This window comes from Peromyscus californicus, unplaced genomic scaffold (assembly GCF_007827085.1).
Source record: "Peromyscus californicus insignis strain IS unplaced genomic scaffold, ASM782708v3 Scaffold_9__1_contigs__length_137607984, whole genome shotgun sequence".
NCBI lineage: Eukaryota > Metazoa > Chordata > Mammalia > Rodentia > Cricetidae > Peromyscus > Peromyscus californicus.
The window spans coordinates 60,342,813-60,361,872 of NW_026294617.1; the positions used below are offsets into that span (position 1 = coordinate 60,342,813).

At 36.3% G+C, this 19,060-nt stretch overlaps 1 protein-coding gene across 7 annotated transcripts in view; it reads right to left on the reverse strand.

Annotated features, from left to right (window-relative positions):
• The window catches only part of Gria2 (glutamate ionotropic receptor AMPA type subunit 2), a 133,342-nt gene that overhangs the window by 28,343 nt on the left and 85,939 nt on the right, over positions 1-19,060 (reverse strand). For all 7 annotated transcript variants that reach the window (XM_052731537.1, XM_052731539.1, XM_052731538.1 and 4 more), the window contains exons 5-6: positions 17,315-17,368; positions 13,997-14,158 (exon numbers count right to left, since the gene is read on the reverse strand). In XM_052731537.1, coding sequence (XP_052587497.1) covers positions 13,997-14,158; positions 17,315-17,368 — 216 coding nt within the window. The remainder of the gene's footprint in view (positions 1-13,996; positions 14,159-17,314; positions 17,369-19,060) is intronic.

The window sequence follows — 19,060 nt, forward strand, 5'->3', positions numbered from 1 at the left end:
GTTGAGGAAAAGAAACAAACTCCATCATTCCTCAGCTATTTTTATGCTTTAACAATCTATGAGAATGCTAGCTCAAACTCAGAGCCACTGAGCAGGCATTAGCATAGTTCTGGCAGGTCTTGCCCTTTTCCCATTCCCTCTGCCTTGCTGAAAACAATTGGATCGCATTCCTAAAGCTAGCCAGCAAGGTCTATTCCCTGATTAGGCCACTTCTTCCTCCTGAAGCTGACTACCAAGTCCAGCAATCAAAAGCCTCCTTTGATTCACCTAATTAACATGCCCAATTAAAATTAAACACCTCATCTTTATAAACTGCCATTTGCCTATGTGCCACTTCTGTCCCTTGTTTTTCCAGAAGCAGTCCTTTGTCCCTCTGGGACAAATATCCCTTCCCCCTTTTGCTTGTCCCCTTCCCCTTCTCCCTCAGCCCCAATCTCCTTTACCGTGGCATCCTAGCCCATCCTAACACAGACCTCCCCTTTTTCTCTTCCTAAGAATTACATCTGAAAGGTCATTTGCTACTGTTTTGTCTCTGTCAGTGTCGGAAAGCAGCCACATTAACTTTTCTTCCCTAACTAATAAAGGATCTCTCTGTGAAAACAGGTACTTGGGTGTGGTTTGTGTCTAATCCAGGATCTGGGAAGGGACCCTCACCATGCAGTAGTCCACTGCAACAACTGATATGGTGACACTAAATTCCTAACTAAAGTCCCAAATGGCATGTAGTACACTCGAGCAATCTTATTCTCCAGTAACTTCATGCTTCTCTTCCCACCGTGAATCACGTCATTTTTTAAATACCGCACCCTTCATCTGCTCCTCATTCTAAAACTCATTCCAATTACATTGTAATGTGGAGAGAAAGAGGTCACTAGATAGTAGTTTCTTTATTGTCACCTGGTGAAATATCTAAAGCTCACAAAACATTTGCCCCCCTAAGTTGACGACAGAACAGAGGTGGCCACACTTCCTCCAAGGCCCCCCTCCTGAAGTGTTTTACTTGTACACCTCCGGTTTCCTTAAACATTTTTGTTTCTGGAATGACACATATAATGTCCCTCAATCAGCACACTCTCTCTTGCTCTCTCTACAGGATTGCCTCTGTAAAAAATTCAACTTCTTAGCCAGGCAGTGGTAGCACACGCCTTTAATCCCAGCACTCAGGAGGCAGAGGCAGGAGGATCTCTATGAGTTCGAGGCCAGCCTGGTCTCCAAAGCAAGTTCCAGGAAAGGCGCAAAGCTACACAGAGAAACCCTGTCTCTGAAAAAAAAAATCAACTTCTTTATTATCTCCCACCACAACTAAAGAAAGAAATGAGAGGAATAGAAGAAATAAGAGATGAGAGGAGGGGAGGAAAAAAGAGAGAGAAGGCAGGAAAATTCTTTGTGCTGATGTTTTCTTCAAAAGCCATCCCATTTTTCTATTTCCTTCTTAGGAGAATACTTGGAGAGGAACTTCTGATTCTGTCTTCACATATCAGTCTTCTTTGCTTTTCACTCAGTGCTATTCATTGGTCCAAGGCTGTGAATGCCACCCATAGGCTCTTACATGCGGCTTCGGCAGTGCTGGCCTTCCTACATAGCCTTCCCAGCTACCTTCCTGTTTGTCTTATTTATAGCATTTCCCAGCATCTGACTATGTGAACATTCTTCACTTGTTTCCTTTAACTAATCTCCCCACCAGAATAGGTACTTCAGGGAAGGGTAGACCTTGGCTGTTACCACTGGATTCTTAGAGACTGCGATAGGGTTTGGCATATTGAAAAGGCAAGAAGAAATGATGAAGGGATAAAGAAGGACAGAAGGAAGGAAAAAGCGAAGAAAGGAGGGAACGAAGGAAGGAAGGAAAGAAGAAAGGAAGGAAAGATGGAAGGAAGGAACGAATGAAGGAACGAAGGAAAAAGAGTAGGCCAGAGGTCTCACATAGACCATACCCTTTCAGAGAGGAATGGAAATGGGTGTGAGGCCATGGGAAGTACATTGTGACTGAGTTCTGTAACTCTATTCAGACATGCTTTATCTGTAAACCTTCCTTGGTTTGTTGTTACTATTACTTTTTGTTGTTGTTGTTAGGAAGAGATCCCAGGCTGACCACGAACTTTCAATCCTCTTGTTTCAGTTTCCCAAATGCTAAAATTTCAAACATTTTTTTTTATTATGTTAAGTTATAATTTACTTTTTAAAATCTCTTCTCAAATGTTAGTCATCAAAATATCTCTTGTGATATCGTGTCACTTCAGGCCATATGTGAGTTTTCACACTTCCTGCATTTTCTGAGGAATTTATAAATCTCTTCTGGATAGAAATCTGGATCACTCTGTAATGCATATCAACATTGTCCGGAATGCATTGCATATATTAGATACTTCCTGAATGTCGTTCTATACAGTTTCCTGAATGTAGATGTGTGTGTGTGTGTGTGTGTGTGTGTGTGTGTGTGTGTGTGTGTGTATGTGTGTGTGTGTGTGTGCACATATCTCCCAGATGGCTGCATTTGAGTTACTTAAGACACTTCAAACTCAACAGATTTTTTTTTTGCCAAACTTGTAATCTTAACCTATAAATATACATGCAAAACATTAGACAAAATACAGAGTCATTAAAGTGAATTATATTATTTAATCTAAAATAAAATTTCTGGAACTTATCTTACAAAAATTTGCTGTACAGAGAACTTTTATAGACAATAAAATTGAAGTTGCATTGTTTGCATTATTCAATGATTAGAAGAAACTTAAATTTCTGACAACAAGAAAATGTTTTAGGGCTGGGTATCTGTAGCAGAGTATCTGCCTAACATGTGCACAAATTATGCTCATGATTCAAAAAATAACTGAAGAGGTAGAGTATTACAACTAAGTTTTCAAATTCTCGTCAATGAGAAGCACGTAACAAGTCTATCACCTTTAAAAGTGGAAGAAGAACTAATCAGATGGAAAAGCAGTTGATTTCATTGTTTTCACTGTGTTCTAAAGCACTCATGAATCATTTGAACACTGTATTACATTCCTATCAGAAAATCAAGTGGATTTAAGAGAAGAGTTGCTGATGCTGATAAGAAAGGTCATAGTAAGTTTTATCTGCCTCACTGTGTGTCTGTTTTTATTATCCCCCAGTGAAAAGCATTGATTAATTTTCTCTCTGTACACTATTCAGTTCATTGCCAAATTAACTCAACATTAATACCTAGGTCTCTGAATAAGTAATGGAACTTAAATTGAATAAGTTGGATATTAAGAAAGTATTACGATTCATATTAAAATTATAATAGCTAAAAGCCAAGATCTTCATTAAGTCAGTTTGCTCTCACTACAGGGAGATACCCATGAAGCCACCCACTAACTGTTTTAGAGGACTATAAATGTGGGCAAAATACATTAGAAATACAATTAAGCTGAACTAAAAGCAATCTGATCCATGCTGCACATCCCCACTGCAGCTGTGCATGCTCACAGGGTGAAAAGTCCCCTGAACCTTCCTCAAATATTCCAACTGAAACACATGTTCAGTTTGTCTTTTTAAATTAAAACACACAGTCAGAAATGCAATTCTGAGCTGCTAGACAATCAGCAGTATGTGATGCAAGGCGTTTTAGCTTCTGTTCTGCATTTGTGGTCCATTTATTTTCCTAAACAAGTGTGTTCACAATTTTGACTGGAGAGTGAAATATTTCCATTTGATTACACTGCTCACTAAAGTATATATAAATTAGTTTGAAGAGAGCATGATGACTGTGTAACTATCTTCTTCTCTGAAAATAACTGCGGCATCTCTGCCCTGATGTTTATGTTCTGTGAACTCTCTCAGCTCAGTTAGAAATTTATTCTTCAGTGGGGGGCCATTCAGCTTAGTGCTTCCCACAGGCCCAGCCTCACCACACTAGCGCAAGAAATTTGGGGAATCATTTTCATGGTCCGTTTTCCAAATGCATGCTTTATTCCATTTTAAGTGTGTATTTGTTGAGACTTATATTTCAAAGATAAAATAAAATGTGCATTTAAATGTTTGTTATGTCCAATAATACTAAGCAAATCATCCAATAATGGAATAGTGTAATCACTGATACCAGAAGATGGCATTTCTAACACTAAAAAAGTAGGCAGAGAGGAAAAAGTTTGTGTTTATCTCATCTCGTGCATAACAAACTTAAAGGAAGATTCCATGAATACAATTTGAGCTTTTGTAGATTACCATATAGTGTCATGTTTTCTTAGCACATGTTTTCTACATCTTGAAAACATAGAAAATGGTATTTAAAACAGAGATAATAACCTTTACTCACTACTAAAATGTTTTTTAAGTCCTATAAATTACATCATTTTCAATTTGTTATAAAACTGGAAATTATTTGAGTAGAGTTTAGAAAGCACAAAAATTCTATGTCATAAAGCAGGCCTGGACTCAGACCTGCCACCATTGTCTTGGGGTGGTTAGTAAAGTGCTGCTATGGGATGCTTCTTAGGCAGACATTCTCAACATGTGGGGCACGACCCCAGGGGTCATCTATCTCATACCCTTTATATTTTTGCATTATGATTCACAACAGTATCAAAATAACAGTTATGAAATAGCAATGAAACAGTTTTATGTTTGGGGGGGGGGTCACCACAACATAAAGAACTATATTAAAGGATCACAGTGTTAAGAAAGCTGAGGACCACTGTAAGATTTAGAGAAACAAAAACAGTGTCTGTACTGTGTTGGCAGGTACTAAACAGCAAGATGATGGAAGAGAGTCCACATTCCCCTTGTTCTCTGTTTAGCATTTGTGATATGGTCATTATGAAAAGGATCCAAAGCCACAAATAATTTTATTGTGACCTGATAGTTATTAAAATACCTAAAGCTATGAATAGTTTAATTCTGATTTTATAGGTGAAGATTGCAGATCATAAAATATTGTCTTTACACCGAGCCCCCAAATTTTGCTACCAGGGAGGAATTTGAAGCCAGCACTGTAACTCTGAGATGATGGTCTGACTTTCTGTTTCGCCTGGACTGTCACTATGTAGAAACAGAAAGTCTCCAATCCGAAGAAGCCAGTCAGTCCCCGGCACACCGTGACAGTTGCCGCTTCGTTTGGTAAATGCTGAGTTGAGTAAGGAGATGGATAGGAAATGAAGGCTTGGCAAATTGTAAAATATGCTGAAAGTGTTGTTGCTGACCAGCAGTCCATTTTGATTACTATCAATCTTTCTGTAAAGCAAGGGTATTTTCACTTGCTTTAAAAATCACTATCTGTTCTGCAAAAACAGAATTCTGTCATCGAATCAGTGAAGTAAGTAGGTCACCAGCACAATAAACAGCGTAGCCTGAGACAGCTGAGTGATAATTCCTACCTGCTCAGCCCTGCCAGACAATTGAAATGTTCCTTAACAATGCCTTACTTTCTGTAAAATAATGTTTTGCATAACGTACTTCAGGATTGGAGTTTCACTGCTTGGTAAAAATTCTCATAGTCATTCCTACAAGAACATGAGTTATTTAACTAAACCAAATTATTATATGCCTTTTTTTTTTTTTAGTTTTTTGAGAAAAGGTTTTTCTGTGTAGTTTTGGTGCCTGTCCTGGATCTCGCTCTGTAGACCAGGCTGGTCTTGAATTCGCAGCGATCCCCCTGGCTCTGCCTCCCAAGTACTGGCATTAAAGGAGCATGCCACCACCTCCCAGCAAATTAGTATATACCTTTACACAATATAATATTCTGATTCTGTGCTTTACAAAATAATTATTAACAGGATCAAAATAGTGGGGTCTTTGACAGTTAAATAAATGTATAAGAAAAATTTAGATATCTGAGAATCAAATAGAGACTCAAGGAAAAAGAACAGTGGGAGAAAGTGCACTGTGAGCCTAAAATTATTCGCTTATCTTAATTTCAAATTCACCAACTGTCCACCCTCTGGAGGAGCTGTCTGTGATAAGGTCATCTTTAATTTACTGTAAAGCATCTTGAACATGTGCCCTTTGGAACTGCAGTGCATAGAGGCATGAAACCTTCATGAAACTCCACCTCTTTGGCAATCACACAAGCCAGTCACAATTCCCAAGAGGACAGTGAGAGCTCAGTGGAAAGAAACTGGAATTAGCATCTTTTATTATTTTCCATGAATAATAAAAATAATCTCAATGACTGTGGAAAAAGAAAGACTGTTATTTTCAAATGAACACATTTAAATGCATATATATATTCATATATATATATATATATATATACATTTATATGCCTAAAATATAAAGATTGTCAATTTCAATACAAAAATCTTACTTAAGGAGCAAGCGTCTTGCATTCAGAGACTTGGAATTGTGTACTTACAGATTCAAATCCTCTGTAAAGCTAATTACACAAACTCAAGTAGAAAAAGAGGTTCAGTTTAAAGCAATGTCTGGATTTGATTCAGCCACAGCAAGGACTTGCTCAGAGGCAGAGCTTTCATTTCATGGCTGAATCAGTCACCTTCCTACTCTCTCACTGTCCTTGTCCACAGTTCCTTAGAGTTAACAACTTATGAAAAAGCACAGACTGTCTAGAGTGATTACTCTGGCTTCAATTTCTACATTTGGTGACCAACGATGTCTACCCACCAGTCACTGGAGTTTTTACATGATGGACAGACCATGGGTGAGAGCAGAGATTCAGCAAAAATTTAAAAAAAAATTTATATAGATTTTACTAAGGGCCCAAAGTGGTTTTTTGTATAATTGTTGCAGCTGATATTTCGAAGAAATCTTGCTGACCTACACATGTTCTTTGCAGGAAGAATTGAGTGAATGCAGCTGAGCACAGATGTCCTTCTTTATAATCATAAATATGAATAATTCATTCAAATGGCAAATATATATTTATTTGTAAATACTTTTTTCAGGATATATAATTTTGGCAACATCAGTATTGTAAATATATGAGATTAATTTACATATGTCTTTTTTTAACTATCAAGTACACAGGCTTAAATGCACCAACCTTTGTGGTGCTGTGAATTATTTTAATATTTGCAGTAGTAAACGCTGAGTCTTCGCTGTGTCTGTGGTCAGTTTAAATATTCACAAAGTAGAATTAATTTTATTAGGCTCTCAGGGTACTGTTTAATGCACAATGCTAATTACTGGACTAAGAAAGATTATTTTCAGACAGGTCCAATAATTCTCTTAGGGCAGCAATTAAGAAAGTTTGAGAATATGTGTTAAGTCAACTCCTGAGTAAAATGAGATTCTTATGTGAAAGCCATTATTTAAAGTGCCACACAAATGTTAGTCCCTGATGGTAGTTGAGTTCCTTAATACCATCAGGACCTCAAAGTCACAGAGTGGAGCAAATGTTACTATATGAAAAGGAAGCATGGATAGGCATGTCTTGCAAGGTAGAAACACTGAAGTCACAAAATGTATCTAAAAATGAAAATAGTTTTCATGTTTGTTATACTAACAAGTCTATTTAAACTCTGACTCCTTTTGAAAGATCTATTTTCCATTGTCCTTTTTAAATACAAAGTCAGGTCAAGTTTCTACAACTTCCCAGTTTATCACCAGAGCAAAAAGCTCAGGGCTCTTCTGCTTGTAGAAGAGACTTAAAGCAAATTCCATAGCAACAATAATCCAGTATTTTCTTTCTTGATAGCCTGATAATTGCAAAGTTCTTGCTTATTTTTTCCAGATCATTACTGTTCTTTCTACAAATGTCTTCTTTGAGCCTCTCTTGTGCAAACACTATGTGATTTAGAATCAGCATCTATAAAAGAAGCACATGCTTCTCAGGGTCTTGCATTTTTAAAAAATCTGAACATAGCTTTCAACGGCACTTATCAATAAATCAGATATAAAGGTTTTGACTTCTGCAGTTATTTATTTTATAAAGAAATTAAGAAAAAATGTCAAGGCATTGAATCCATCTGTTTCTGCCCACCCTGAGGCATAGTCACAATTCAGGCCCCATCCTCGTCTGCCCAGACAACTTTGTGATACTTTTCTCCTCCAAGATCCCTGCAACACCTTGTCACCAGGGAATCCAGTAACCTCCCTGAGTCCAGCTGATCAGCACCCATCTTCTGATTGTTACAGACTTTCACCATGCTGAGGGTGGGACTCAGAGCCTCATACCTGTGTGGTCAGCACTCTTTGACTCTGCACAGTCCTTCTGACATCTCTATTCAGTCCTCAGACTGATAGAAAATTTGTCTATTTTCCTTAAGTGGGAAACTTTGCATGTTCTTTTTCCAATACTTATAGACTTCGATCCCCTGCTCTTTGTAGCTTATTCACTTTCAGGTGTCAAACTCTGTTGTTTCATCCAAGAAGTCTTTCTACTCCATAACCATCCCTCCAAGATCCTTGTCGGCGATACCTTCCTCTACTTGTGCATGCAGGAAACTGATATTCGAAGCCACTATGCTTCAGTTTTTAACTTTATGTGTTTGTGATGGATCAACCAACAACAACTTGACATTGACTTACAAACATGGAGATAAAACTAACAACATCATGAATAAATTAATTATAAATATGTGACAGTAGAGGTCAAGAATAATTTCAAAAGGAAAAAAAAGTACCTTGAAATAGAAGTGCTACAATGTCACCTCCCTTGAATGGAGTAAAGCCTATGGTTTAAAGAACTGATACCCAGCTCCCATGAAGAGATGTCATTTGATTAAGATTGAAGAACCATAAGAGGCTTACTTCTGCAGACATATAAGGAAGGAATGTTCTAGAAGAGGGAATAGTCAATGTAGAGGCACTCATACATTGAATACAGGTGAAGCGAAATTAGTGAGGGGACATTGCCAAGAACTGAGGCCACATGTGAGGTGAAGAACATGAGCAATTCCTATGTCAAGGAGACAGCTTTGATGTCTATGCCAAGAGCAAAAGGATACTGAAGCTTTTGGAGAAGACTCATGACACACTTTGAATTCGTTTTAAAGGGAACACAAAATTGAAGGTATGAGACAGGGGAAGCAGTTCTCAAGATGGCATCATAACAGGGCAGAGAGTAGGTGGTGGTTGGGTTTGAGTTGGTTGCAGAGGACAAGACAAGGCTTGGTGAGAACTGAGACAGAATCAATGGATTTCCTGCCAGGTTGGATAATAGCTGTGAGAGGAAGGGTAGTGTTAATATTTCCAAACGTTTGGTCTAAAGAGCACATGGTGGTTGGACTTGCCATGAAATGTTATGGGAAAGTCGATGTAAAGAGGAGTTTGCAGAGGCTGGAGAGGACACAGGCATCAATGGGAACTCAAAAATTCATAAATGGTAATAAAGAGGAAAGTCTGAGATGATGACAGGACCATTTCTGCCAGTGCTACAAAGTGATTATTGACTTCTGACATAAAAGTCCGTGAATATTTTTGTGTTTTATCTCACAAAGAAAAATGCCTTCTACAGAGTAGAAATTCAATAAATATATTTTGATCAGAAGAATGAATACATGAGTGTTGTCACAAGTCACTAGAACGTTAGTGAGAATCAGATTTAATGACTTAGTGCTATGACTCCACTTACTTTTAATTATATAAGCATGAAGAAATTAAAAAATTGCTATTTGTTTGATCATTACTTAAAATATGTAAAATATTAAAATGAAATTTCGAAGGTACCAATTGAATATATTTTAATTAAGAAACTGTGGAATCTGTATTAAGTTTTATGAATTTTTACTCTGAACCACTTATTTCTCCTTCCCACAACTTGATATAATTTCTAAAGCCTAGCCATAGAAGAATTTGATTTGGTGAATTAGAATCAAATAAGGTTTCATGCCAACAGCTCTTACTGCCTAAGATTTTTCCAATTTTTATTGTAAAGTCCTAAAATGTGATTTTAAACAACAGTGTATCTGTTAAAACAAACAAGGCCCTCCAAAACAGCATGAAAGAGAATTACCTCACTAGACAGTAATTTCATTATAGATGTTTGCCTCCCTTGCTTTAAGCAAAAAAAATACACTGAAATACAGTCTTTATTTAGACACATACAGAGCTCCTTCTTACTTCTACTTATAAAAGTAGAAAAGGATTATAAAAAATATTAGTTTTCTTATATTAATATCTTTATCTTCATGGTTACAACTTTCAGTGTTCAACTATACCCTAAAAGTAGAGTTTTATATTATTTGTTAGTATATATATGTGTGTATATATATATATATATATTCATAATCTTTGAATTGTATTCTGCTTTGATGCTCAGGATATAACTCATTCCATCCCACTCTGTCCTGCACGACACGTAGGCCATCCTGTTGTTCAGTCCATCCACCCTGCACATGGCACCCTCCTATTATGCATATATCCATACCAGGTCCACTCTAGAGAATTTGCTCAGATCCTTCTAAAGACAGCTTCATTGTACTTAGCAGTGTCACCACAGTACAGTAAGAATGCAAGTTTTGATGGGTTGGTGAGCCTGTAAAGAACTTTTTTTGTGTGGAAAAAGTAAAAATTCCCAACTCAATAAGGAAAGGAGGAAAGTGATGCAATGCCTGCATCATCTATCTTGCCTCACTTCATCACAGAGACATTGTATCATCATCCCAAATTATCACATAAGGGAAGAATGAGCATGGCACAGGAAGATATTATGGCACCACATTTACATTACATGCATTACGGTATATTGCTGTGGCTCTGTTTTGTCATTGACTGTTGCTAATCTTTAACTGTGCCTAATATATAAATTGAACTTTATAATCAATATATATATATATATATATATATATATATATATATGACAAATGCAGTGTGTCTGTGCCTGTGGGGGTAGGGTAGAGGGAACAATGGAGGGAGGGAAGAGAGAGGACAGGGAAAACAAAAGATTGAAGTTTCTTCATTTTAGGAAAGGGTTGGGAAAAGAAACAGACCTTTATTTACTTTTATGCATCTAATACTATGCTAATGTTCTGTAATTATTTAACCTCCACCCCAGGTTGTAGTTAACAGCTTTGTTTGAACTGCACAGAGAACTACTGACCAAAGGTAAAATAATGATTAAGTAGACACTATTGTAGAGCTTGATATGCTCTATGGTTTCAGGAATCCACTCAGTTTAGGCTCATTTCCAGTGGATATCATGGGGCCCTCTCTTGTAATTATAGCCTCTTAGATCTACGGACAGATGAGTAGCTTTAGCACTTACAAGTAAAACATGCCTGTTTCATTTCACAAGTTCCAAATTATTTCTTTTTTTTTTTTTTTGGTTTTTTTCAAGACAGGGTTTCTCTGTGTAGCCTTGCACCTTTCCTGGTACTCGCTTTGGAGACCAGGCTCCAAATTATTTCTTACAATAGCATAAGTTTTGCAGTTTTCTATTTATCATGCTGGGGCATGACTTTATGTCTCCACATGATACTCCTTGCCAAATCCCCTTCCTTTTCTTTTCTTTCAGCTCTAACTTCATGTAAAGAGTATCCTGGTGTCCCCATACAAAATGGCTTTCTTGACCTCCTTCCCATACTCTGTTCTAATTAGTTGGAGGGAAATGGCTCACCTGACACACATTGTCCTTTATTATATTTGCTCATTGATATATTTGTGTTTTATTTTGGACTGTGCGTTCTCAAAGTCAAAGTTCATACTTCTTTTATTTCTGTTGTGTGATTCATTCCTTGGCCCTCTAGTACAGAGCAACATATATCTGAATTAGAATGAACTCCAGCCCAGAGATGAATTTTCCCTAAAGACTTTCAGTGATCTGTGTGAAACCTCTGGGGTAAAATAGAGAAATTGCAACATGTTCAACTTGGAATAGACTTTAGCAACTGGCTGAAATTCCCTGCATTTTGGAAAAGGATAGGAAAAGCCATGAGTCTTTATTAGGATCTATGGTTCTCATAATGTGATAACATCTACTGAATGGTATTTAGTCTTCACAACAGCTAGGAAATAACAACCATGATTGCGCTACACGGATGAGAACCCTGAACTAATCAAATGCAGATTCCAAGTCTGTTTTAAACCTGCAAGCCTTCCTACTTTGCAGTATCCCAGTATGATGAACTGTAATAAATTCTCTGAAAATTGGGTGAAGCAGCCAAGAGGAAGACATTGTGGAAGGTAAGGAAGCAAAGAAAAGGCACATTGGGTGAGCTCAACAGATTGAATTCTGGGACAAAGTTTCAACAAAATTTTAATAGAATAAATTTCTGGATTCCTCATTCCCCACAAATCTTGATATATGACATATGAAGGCAAATGATGATGTGGATTCTAGGAGACAAAATGAAATCTCATTTTCTACGTTTCTCAAAGAGGCAGTATGGGGACACCACAATGAGTACTAGAAGAATGTGAAGAGAAAGTGGATTCTATTTAAGGATGTGGGAGGAATGCACTCTCCATTATACATCTTAAACAGTATCATTTATCAAAAGACAGAAGCCTAAAGTTCAATGAAGGGATGCATGAGCTGTGAAATATCCATTAAACCAGATAGAGACATGCCCTGTGATACCAAGTGTCCAATGTCATTCTCAGAAGCTGTGTTACATTACAATATCCCATAAGATCACGTAATAGACAGCATAAATGTTCAAGTCAAGATCATCAAACAAGAACTCACTTTCCTTTTAGAAAAAATAAAGTGTTTTTAAACATTTTAGAAAATGGTTCTCTGAAATTCAAAGGATCCATTCATATATACCAAATATAGAACTTCAAACTTTCTATAGTTTATTTAGGGAAATTTCATAACTAGATACAAATATATAGTCATCTATCCACTTTATGTGTGATCAACTAGTTCTCTGATAACTTTATATATATATATATATATATATATATATTTCCATATTACACAGACACTAATATGTTTGTTTATATATATATATATCACCTTTTCTCCTTAATTTAACACATTTCCAATTCCATAAAAAAAGACCATTATGTGTGCTCTAAACCATTTGCCCTCAGTTTAATAATACTGTCTTAACTGAGTCTGAATCTTAATTCTACTCTCAGTTATATCAGCAACAAGGGTTAAGTACTCTCATTAGCAGAAATACCTAAATTAGTAGTAAATATGTGCACGAGTGTCTACACAATATACAGAGGAAGAACTTAGTTCCCAAATGCATGCTGAACAAAGCAAGACAACACACTTCATGGTAAGGCACTTATTTCAGTTAGCTTTCAAGGATTCTGCCTGACTGTGTAGGCATCACGTTGATGTTTCCATTATTAAAGTAATCATGTTTTTATCATCTTTCTGACTTGTCCAGGTTACTCATGTTCAATTATTTTATACATACCACACACTTACATACCACATGTATGCATTTTATGTGTGGCCATATGCTTATTGTCTAAACTGTATACAAGTGAGATGACTGATAAAAAGCCCACCTCTATTATTCTTTCTTTGATTTACTTGCAGACAGAATATTGTAAGTGACAGCCAGAGTTTTTTGTTCTTTGGTTCTTAAGTTTAAAAATGGTTTCCTCAGCCGGGCGGTGGTGGCGCACGCCTTTAATCCCAGCACTCGGGAGGCAGAGCCAGGCGGATCTCTGTGAGTTTGAGGCCAGCCTGGTCTCCAAAGCGAGTTCCAGGAAAGGCGCAAAGCTACACAGAGAAACCCTGTCTCGAAAAACCAAAAAAAAAAAAAAAAAAAAAAAAAAAAAAAAAAAATGGTTTCCTCAGACAAGGCTTCCCAAGACATATAATTTATGTTCTTGCCTGCCATGTGTTCCATGGCTTACAGTGCCCTCCCATACATTGGTCTTTCTATTGTCTGCCCTCATGGTACTGTGAGTGCAAGCTGTCCTTTAATTTGTCCCCAAAGATCCTAGCTGAGAATCCACAGACTATAAAAAATCCCGTAGATAAGTACATGAATGAAAACACTGTGGAGATGCAGACAGAAGAACACTACAGTAACACACCATTTTTTCTTATGTAAACTAGCAAAATATTGAAAGTGTGTTCATCAGTCTGTGTGCTCACCATCTTTTGGACTGTACACTATACCCTCTCGTATTTTCTAAGCACTCTCTTTTCCTTAATGCAAACCTTAATTGTTGCTGTGTGTGCTCCGGGGTATTCTTTTTCTTCCAGTGTTGACCACCTTTCTATAAACTTAGACACCAGGGAATCATCGTAGTCCACGATCTGAAATCCAGAGACATTTGCACCTCCGAACTGAATTTTCAACAGGTCTCCATCAGTAAATCCCTAGATACAAAACACATTTGTGTTATCCCTGTGGAAGTTAACCTCTCCTGTGCCTCTCTACACATTGTGTCTTTAAATGTTAAACACACACAGGAGAGAGAAAATGCCTATGTAAAAGGTTTCTTATATTTAACAGCCAATGCTCCTCACCACACCTCACATCATATAGGCATCATAGTGGGCCCCTATTCAACATGTTTATTGACAGATCATCTCATGAGAAGCTCACAGGAAGTTTTCTCTTATACTGAGACAGCTTCCATGTGTTGGATAAGGACTGGGTCTCCTTCATTGAGTTTATCATGGAGCACAGCCATGTGCATACATATGGAGAATATTGATCAAACTATTCTCTATTAAACCAATCATTCACCCACCTGATAAAATAGCTTTAAAATGAGGAGGAAGAAACAAACACCCAATTGGTGTTCTTAATTGTTTAACAGAAATGCAATTTCACATTAAATTAGAAACAAATTTAATACAATAATTGAATTTCATCAAATAGTTACAACCCAGGAGAGAAATTTGGGTGATTATGGGCATCTGTCCTGTTCTTGCAGAGAACCCAGGTTCCCTACCAGTAGCCACACTGGGCCGGTCATATCCTCCAGTAACTTATTTGATGCCCCCTTCTGACAAGTACAGGTATTGTACTCATGAGCAGAAACCTACAAATCATGTTACACTTTCATTAATTCAAATTATGTGCTATCATGAATTTTAACATAATTTTTTAATCAAAGAAATAGAAGTCAAAATTTCAATGTTGCAATTATAAATGTACTTGCATTTTAAATGTATTTGTTCTGCCATGCATAATGATTAAATATATCCTCAATTAAGCATGGATCTTTTATTTGTTGTTAGTATTTAAAATATGAATTATTATACTTTTTACCTGGACAAAGAGTGATTACTTCATGTTACCCCCACAATTTTGTTTCTACATAATTGGTGCTAAATGGACTCTTTGAATTTCTAGTGTGACAACTGATTTTGAAGGGTTTTCATCTTCCAAGTTCTCAATAGAAAATTAACACTTTCCCTCTGGCCAGTCTCTTATGCATGTTAGAAGAGATGGTTGTAAACAATTCTTTAATTCTTTAACAATAGAATGTGACCTATCAACACCTTGTACTTGATGAATGCTACTCCATGAAGAACACCCTAACCTAATCTAAATTATTACTCAAATAGTATTTGCAAGAGAATGGAGATCAGACAAAACTCTATCTTCATGACATCTGGAAATTAGCATTTCAATGTCATGAAATGTCTAAATTCTCAGAAACTACATTAGAATCGGGACTTCTTCACTGAGTTACCAAAAGTTTGTGAGGAGAGGAAATCAAGGGTTTGGAAAAGGGAAAACAGACCCGAGTTCAGCTTCAGTATTAATTTAGGTAGATTTCTAAATAGAATCATGACAAGAGCATGGACTTGCTCACTTAAACAACTCTTTCCATTTTCATGGTATTACATATCAATTCTCAAATTGAAGAGACACCTTCTGTCATTATTTCTCAATGTTCCAATATAATCTTCTCCATCTGGACATTTTAAAAGATCGCAGCTTTCACTGTGGCTCTGTGCTGTTCACCAAATGGCACAATTCACATAAGGGACTGAGTGTACAGGCTGTTCCGGGTTTGGAACACAGCTCAGCAAAGACTCATTGCAGATCTTTGTTTCCTGTTAACTCTTGTGCCTACACAGAGTCCTTTCCAATCTCCTAGATACACACTAAGAGAAAAGCCCAGAAGACTGCCACAGCAGCTAGTAATCATGCCACCAAAGAGAAATTTCATCTTGAACAGCCAACTTCCTCCAGACTCAGGTCACTGACTGCTAATGACTTGAAAATACTATTGTTTGAAACATTTGTTCTGGGTTTTTGTTTGTGTGTGTGTGTGTGTGTGTGTGTGTGTGTGTGTGTGTGTGTGTGTCTGTGTCTTTCTGTCATACCAGCCTGTTTTCTGAAGTACAAGCTGATACTCCATAAATCCTAAAAAGAAGCCTGTATTTGCATAAATACAAAGCCTTTGTGGAGTCCTGTCTATCACATGGCCTAGAATAAACTTGCGTTTGCTGCCTCTTTCCTTTTTTTCACCATATTTTTCATGAGGTGGTGCATAAGGTGGTGCAGAGATCCTTTCCAACAAACAAGGTTGTAGCTACTCAAAGACCATGAGGAAAAACAAAGATTGTTTTACTACTATTTTAAAGCCCACTTTAGAAATAAAAACAAATGTTCAGTAATCTAAATAGATTGTCTATAAGTAAGAAATAAAAAACCCAGAAGAAATATAATTAGCCAATCTGTTTTTCAATACATATTGAATTGATAAGAATCCTGATGAGAATATGATCAACTCTTACAAGAACTCAGTTTTCATTTCATTGTATTACTCATATACTATGTAGAAAATCAGAAATAAAATATTTTTCAAGATATTATTATTATATGATCTACAATGTATGATTGATAGTTTTATTGACATATCATATTTCTAGATTTAACTTTCTCATAAATGTTCAACAATTTTAGATATTATATATTAAAAATTCAAGTGAGAATTCAAGCAGTAGGTTTATAAAATGCAGTGACAGAAAAATGGATAATTAAACAGTTAAACTTTATATTTTAAAGGTTTCCCTTAGTATAGAATTTCAACATAATTTTTTGAGAAAATATTGTTGTGAAGATATTTATATCACATCATAATAAATAGAACTAATTTAAGGTTGTAGATTAAAAAGTAAACCTAAAGCAACCAAATAAAATATTTCATTTATTATCTATAAAATATAGTTGGACTATATTTTAAAAATATGAATGATGATCATTCCAAATTAATATATTCAATTAAAAATATTATGTAGCAACACTGGGGAGATGGTTTTGTATTTTGGAGCACTGATTAATTCTCCAAATGACCAGGGTTAAGTTTGCAGCACCCACATGAGGGCTCCCAACTATCTGTAACTCCAGTTCTAGGGAACCCTAAGGCCTCATCTGCAATCTACAGGTATTGTATGCACATGGTGCACAGACATACATGCATATGAAATACTCATATCCATGAATTACAACTATATAAATCTTAATAAAAACTTAGTAGGTAGTAAAATAATGCCAATTAATTCACCTACCAGATTTGCGATGATATAATGGTACCCTTTAACATGTTTTCCAATGGTAATAACCTAGCAAGGATAAAAACACAAATATTTAATACATATGAAAAACAACAATACAAAATTACTGATATGATGATCTGATTAGCAAAAGATGGAATTTGGGGTCTTATGTTCCACTCATCATGTTTAATAAAACATTTTTAGCAAATATAGAGAATGTTTCTTAGGAAAGGTAATAATTCACTTTAGTGCTTAGTAAATGTTATCTATTAAAAAGTCAACCACTAAATCAAAATAACTCATTTTTTTAATTCAATAGTGAAAATATGTCCATATATTTTGGAGGGAAATATAGATTCAAGTAAATTCAATCCATAGCAAGTCATAAATTTATTTCTATCATTATATATATTTGTCTTCCTAATAAACAACCACCTAAAACAAACATCTGAAATATCATAACTGCACATCTATATACAATAGGCATACACTGAGTTTATGAAATAAGGGGACATTAATAAGCAAATATATTATTATTATTATTATTATTATTATTATTATTATTATTGATACACTTATAGCTTAGTTCAAATGAATATCTATAGCCTTAGGCAACAAAGTAGCCAAGAAGCTAATTTCTCTTCATAAATCTGAGTCAAGCAAGATAAGCTTACATCTTGGAATGAGAGATTACTCTAGCAATGGTCAGAGAACCTTTCGACATTACTGAGTCACATTTCCTTTTGCTGACTTATATCACTGACACAAAGAATAGGTGCAGATGAATGGGCTTGATGTAGTATAGTACAGAGATGCACCTAGTGATAAACCCACTGTAAAATGAAGATAACTTAGGTGAACAATTAATTTAATTGTTCATTTAATTAACATTTAATTCTCTTAATCTAATAGCCTTCATAGCTCACGATCCAAAGTTCAGAGAAGTATGGTTTACTTTCTTTCATGATTGGAATGTTTGAGGGGAAGCAGTGACATACGCCCACTGCTTATCATCTCCAGAGAGTACTGAACTGGTTTTTGGTACCACGGGGTAGGGAGGGGGGGTTCAAATAGACAGCTTCTGCTAAATTCATAAGGCCCTCCAGTGTATCATAAAATTGAAAATTATAAGATGAGCCATGTAAGACTAGTGTCATTAATATTCAAAATAATTTCTTTAGTTTGTATTGTGTTATTTTAGAAAAGGTTCCACTGTGTACTCCAGTTCCTCCTTGAACTCAGCATGCAGGTCAACCTGGACTCAAACTCTCAGTGACCCTCTGCCTGAGCCTCCACAGTGCTGGGATTCCAAGTGTGTACCATCATCCTTTCCATTTTTAAGGAAAATAATCAAGCCAATGAAAAACATGAAACTGTAAGCTAAAAAGAAATACGCAAAGTATTAGTTCCTTTTCCTGATTCTCTGGCTCCCCTTATCATTAAACAAATGACTAACACTAACAGTGAACCTGCAAGCTTCTCCAGGTTTACCCTTTCCACCCTCTGCACTCAGACCACATGGGTTTTCTTAACTGTTTTGCACAATAGCACACTTCTTTAAAACTCCTCAGGCCTTTGTCTCCTCACTTGGAAATTTCTCCATGTTACCACATCCATGTATTATTAACGTGCAAGATGTAACCAATTTCAGCCTAATGGTCACCTCCTGGCTGAAGACTTCCATGATTGTCCATCACCCAAGACAATGTCAGGTGCTTGCATCAACACACATTTGGTGCAAGAGCAAGGACACAACTT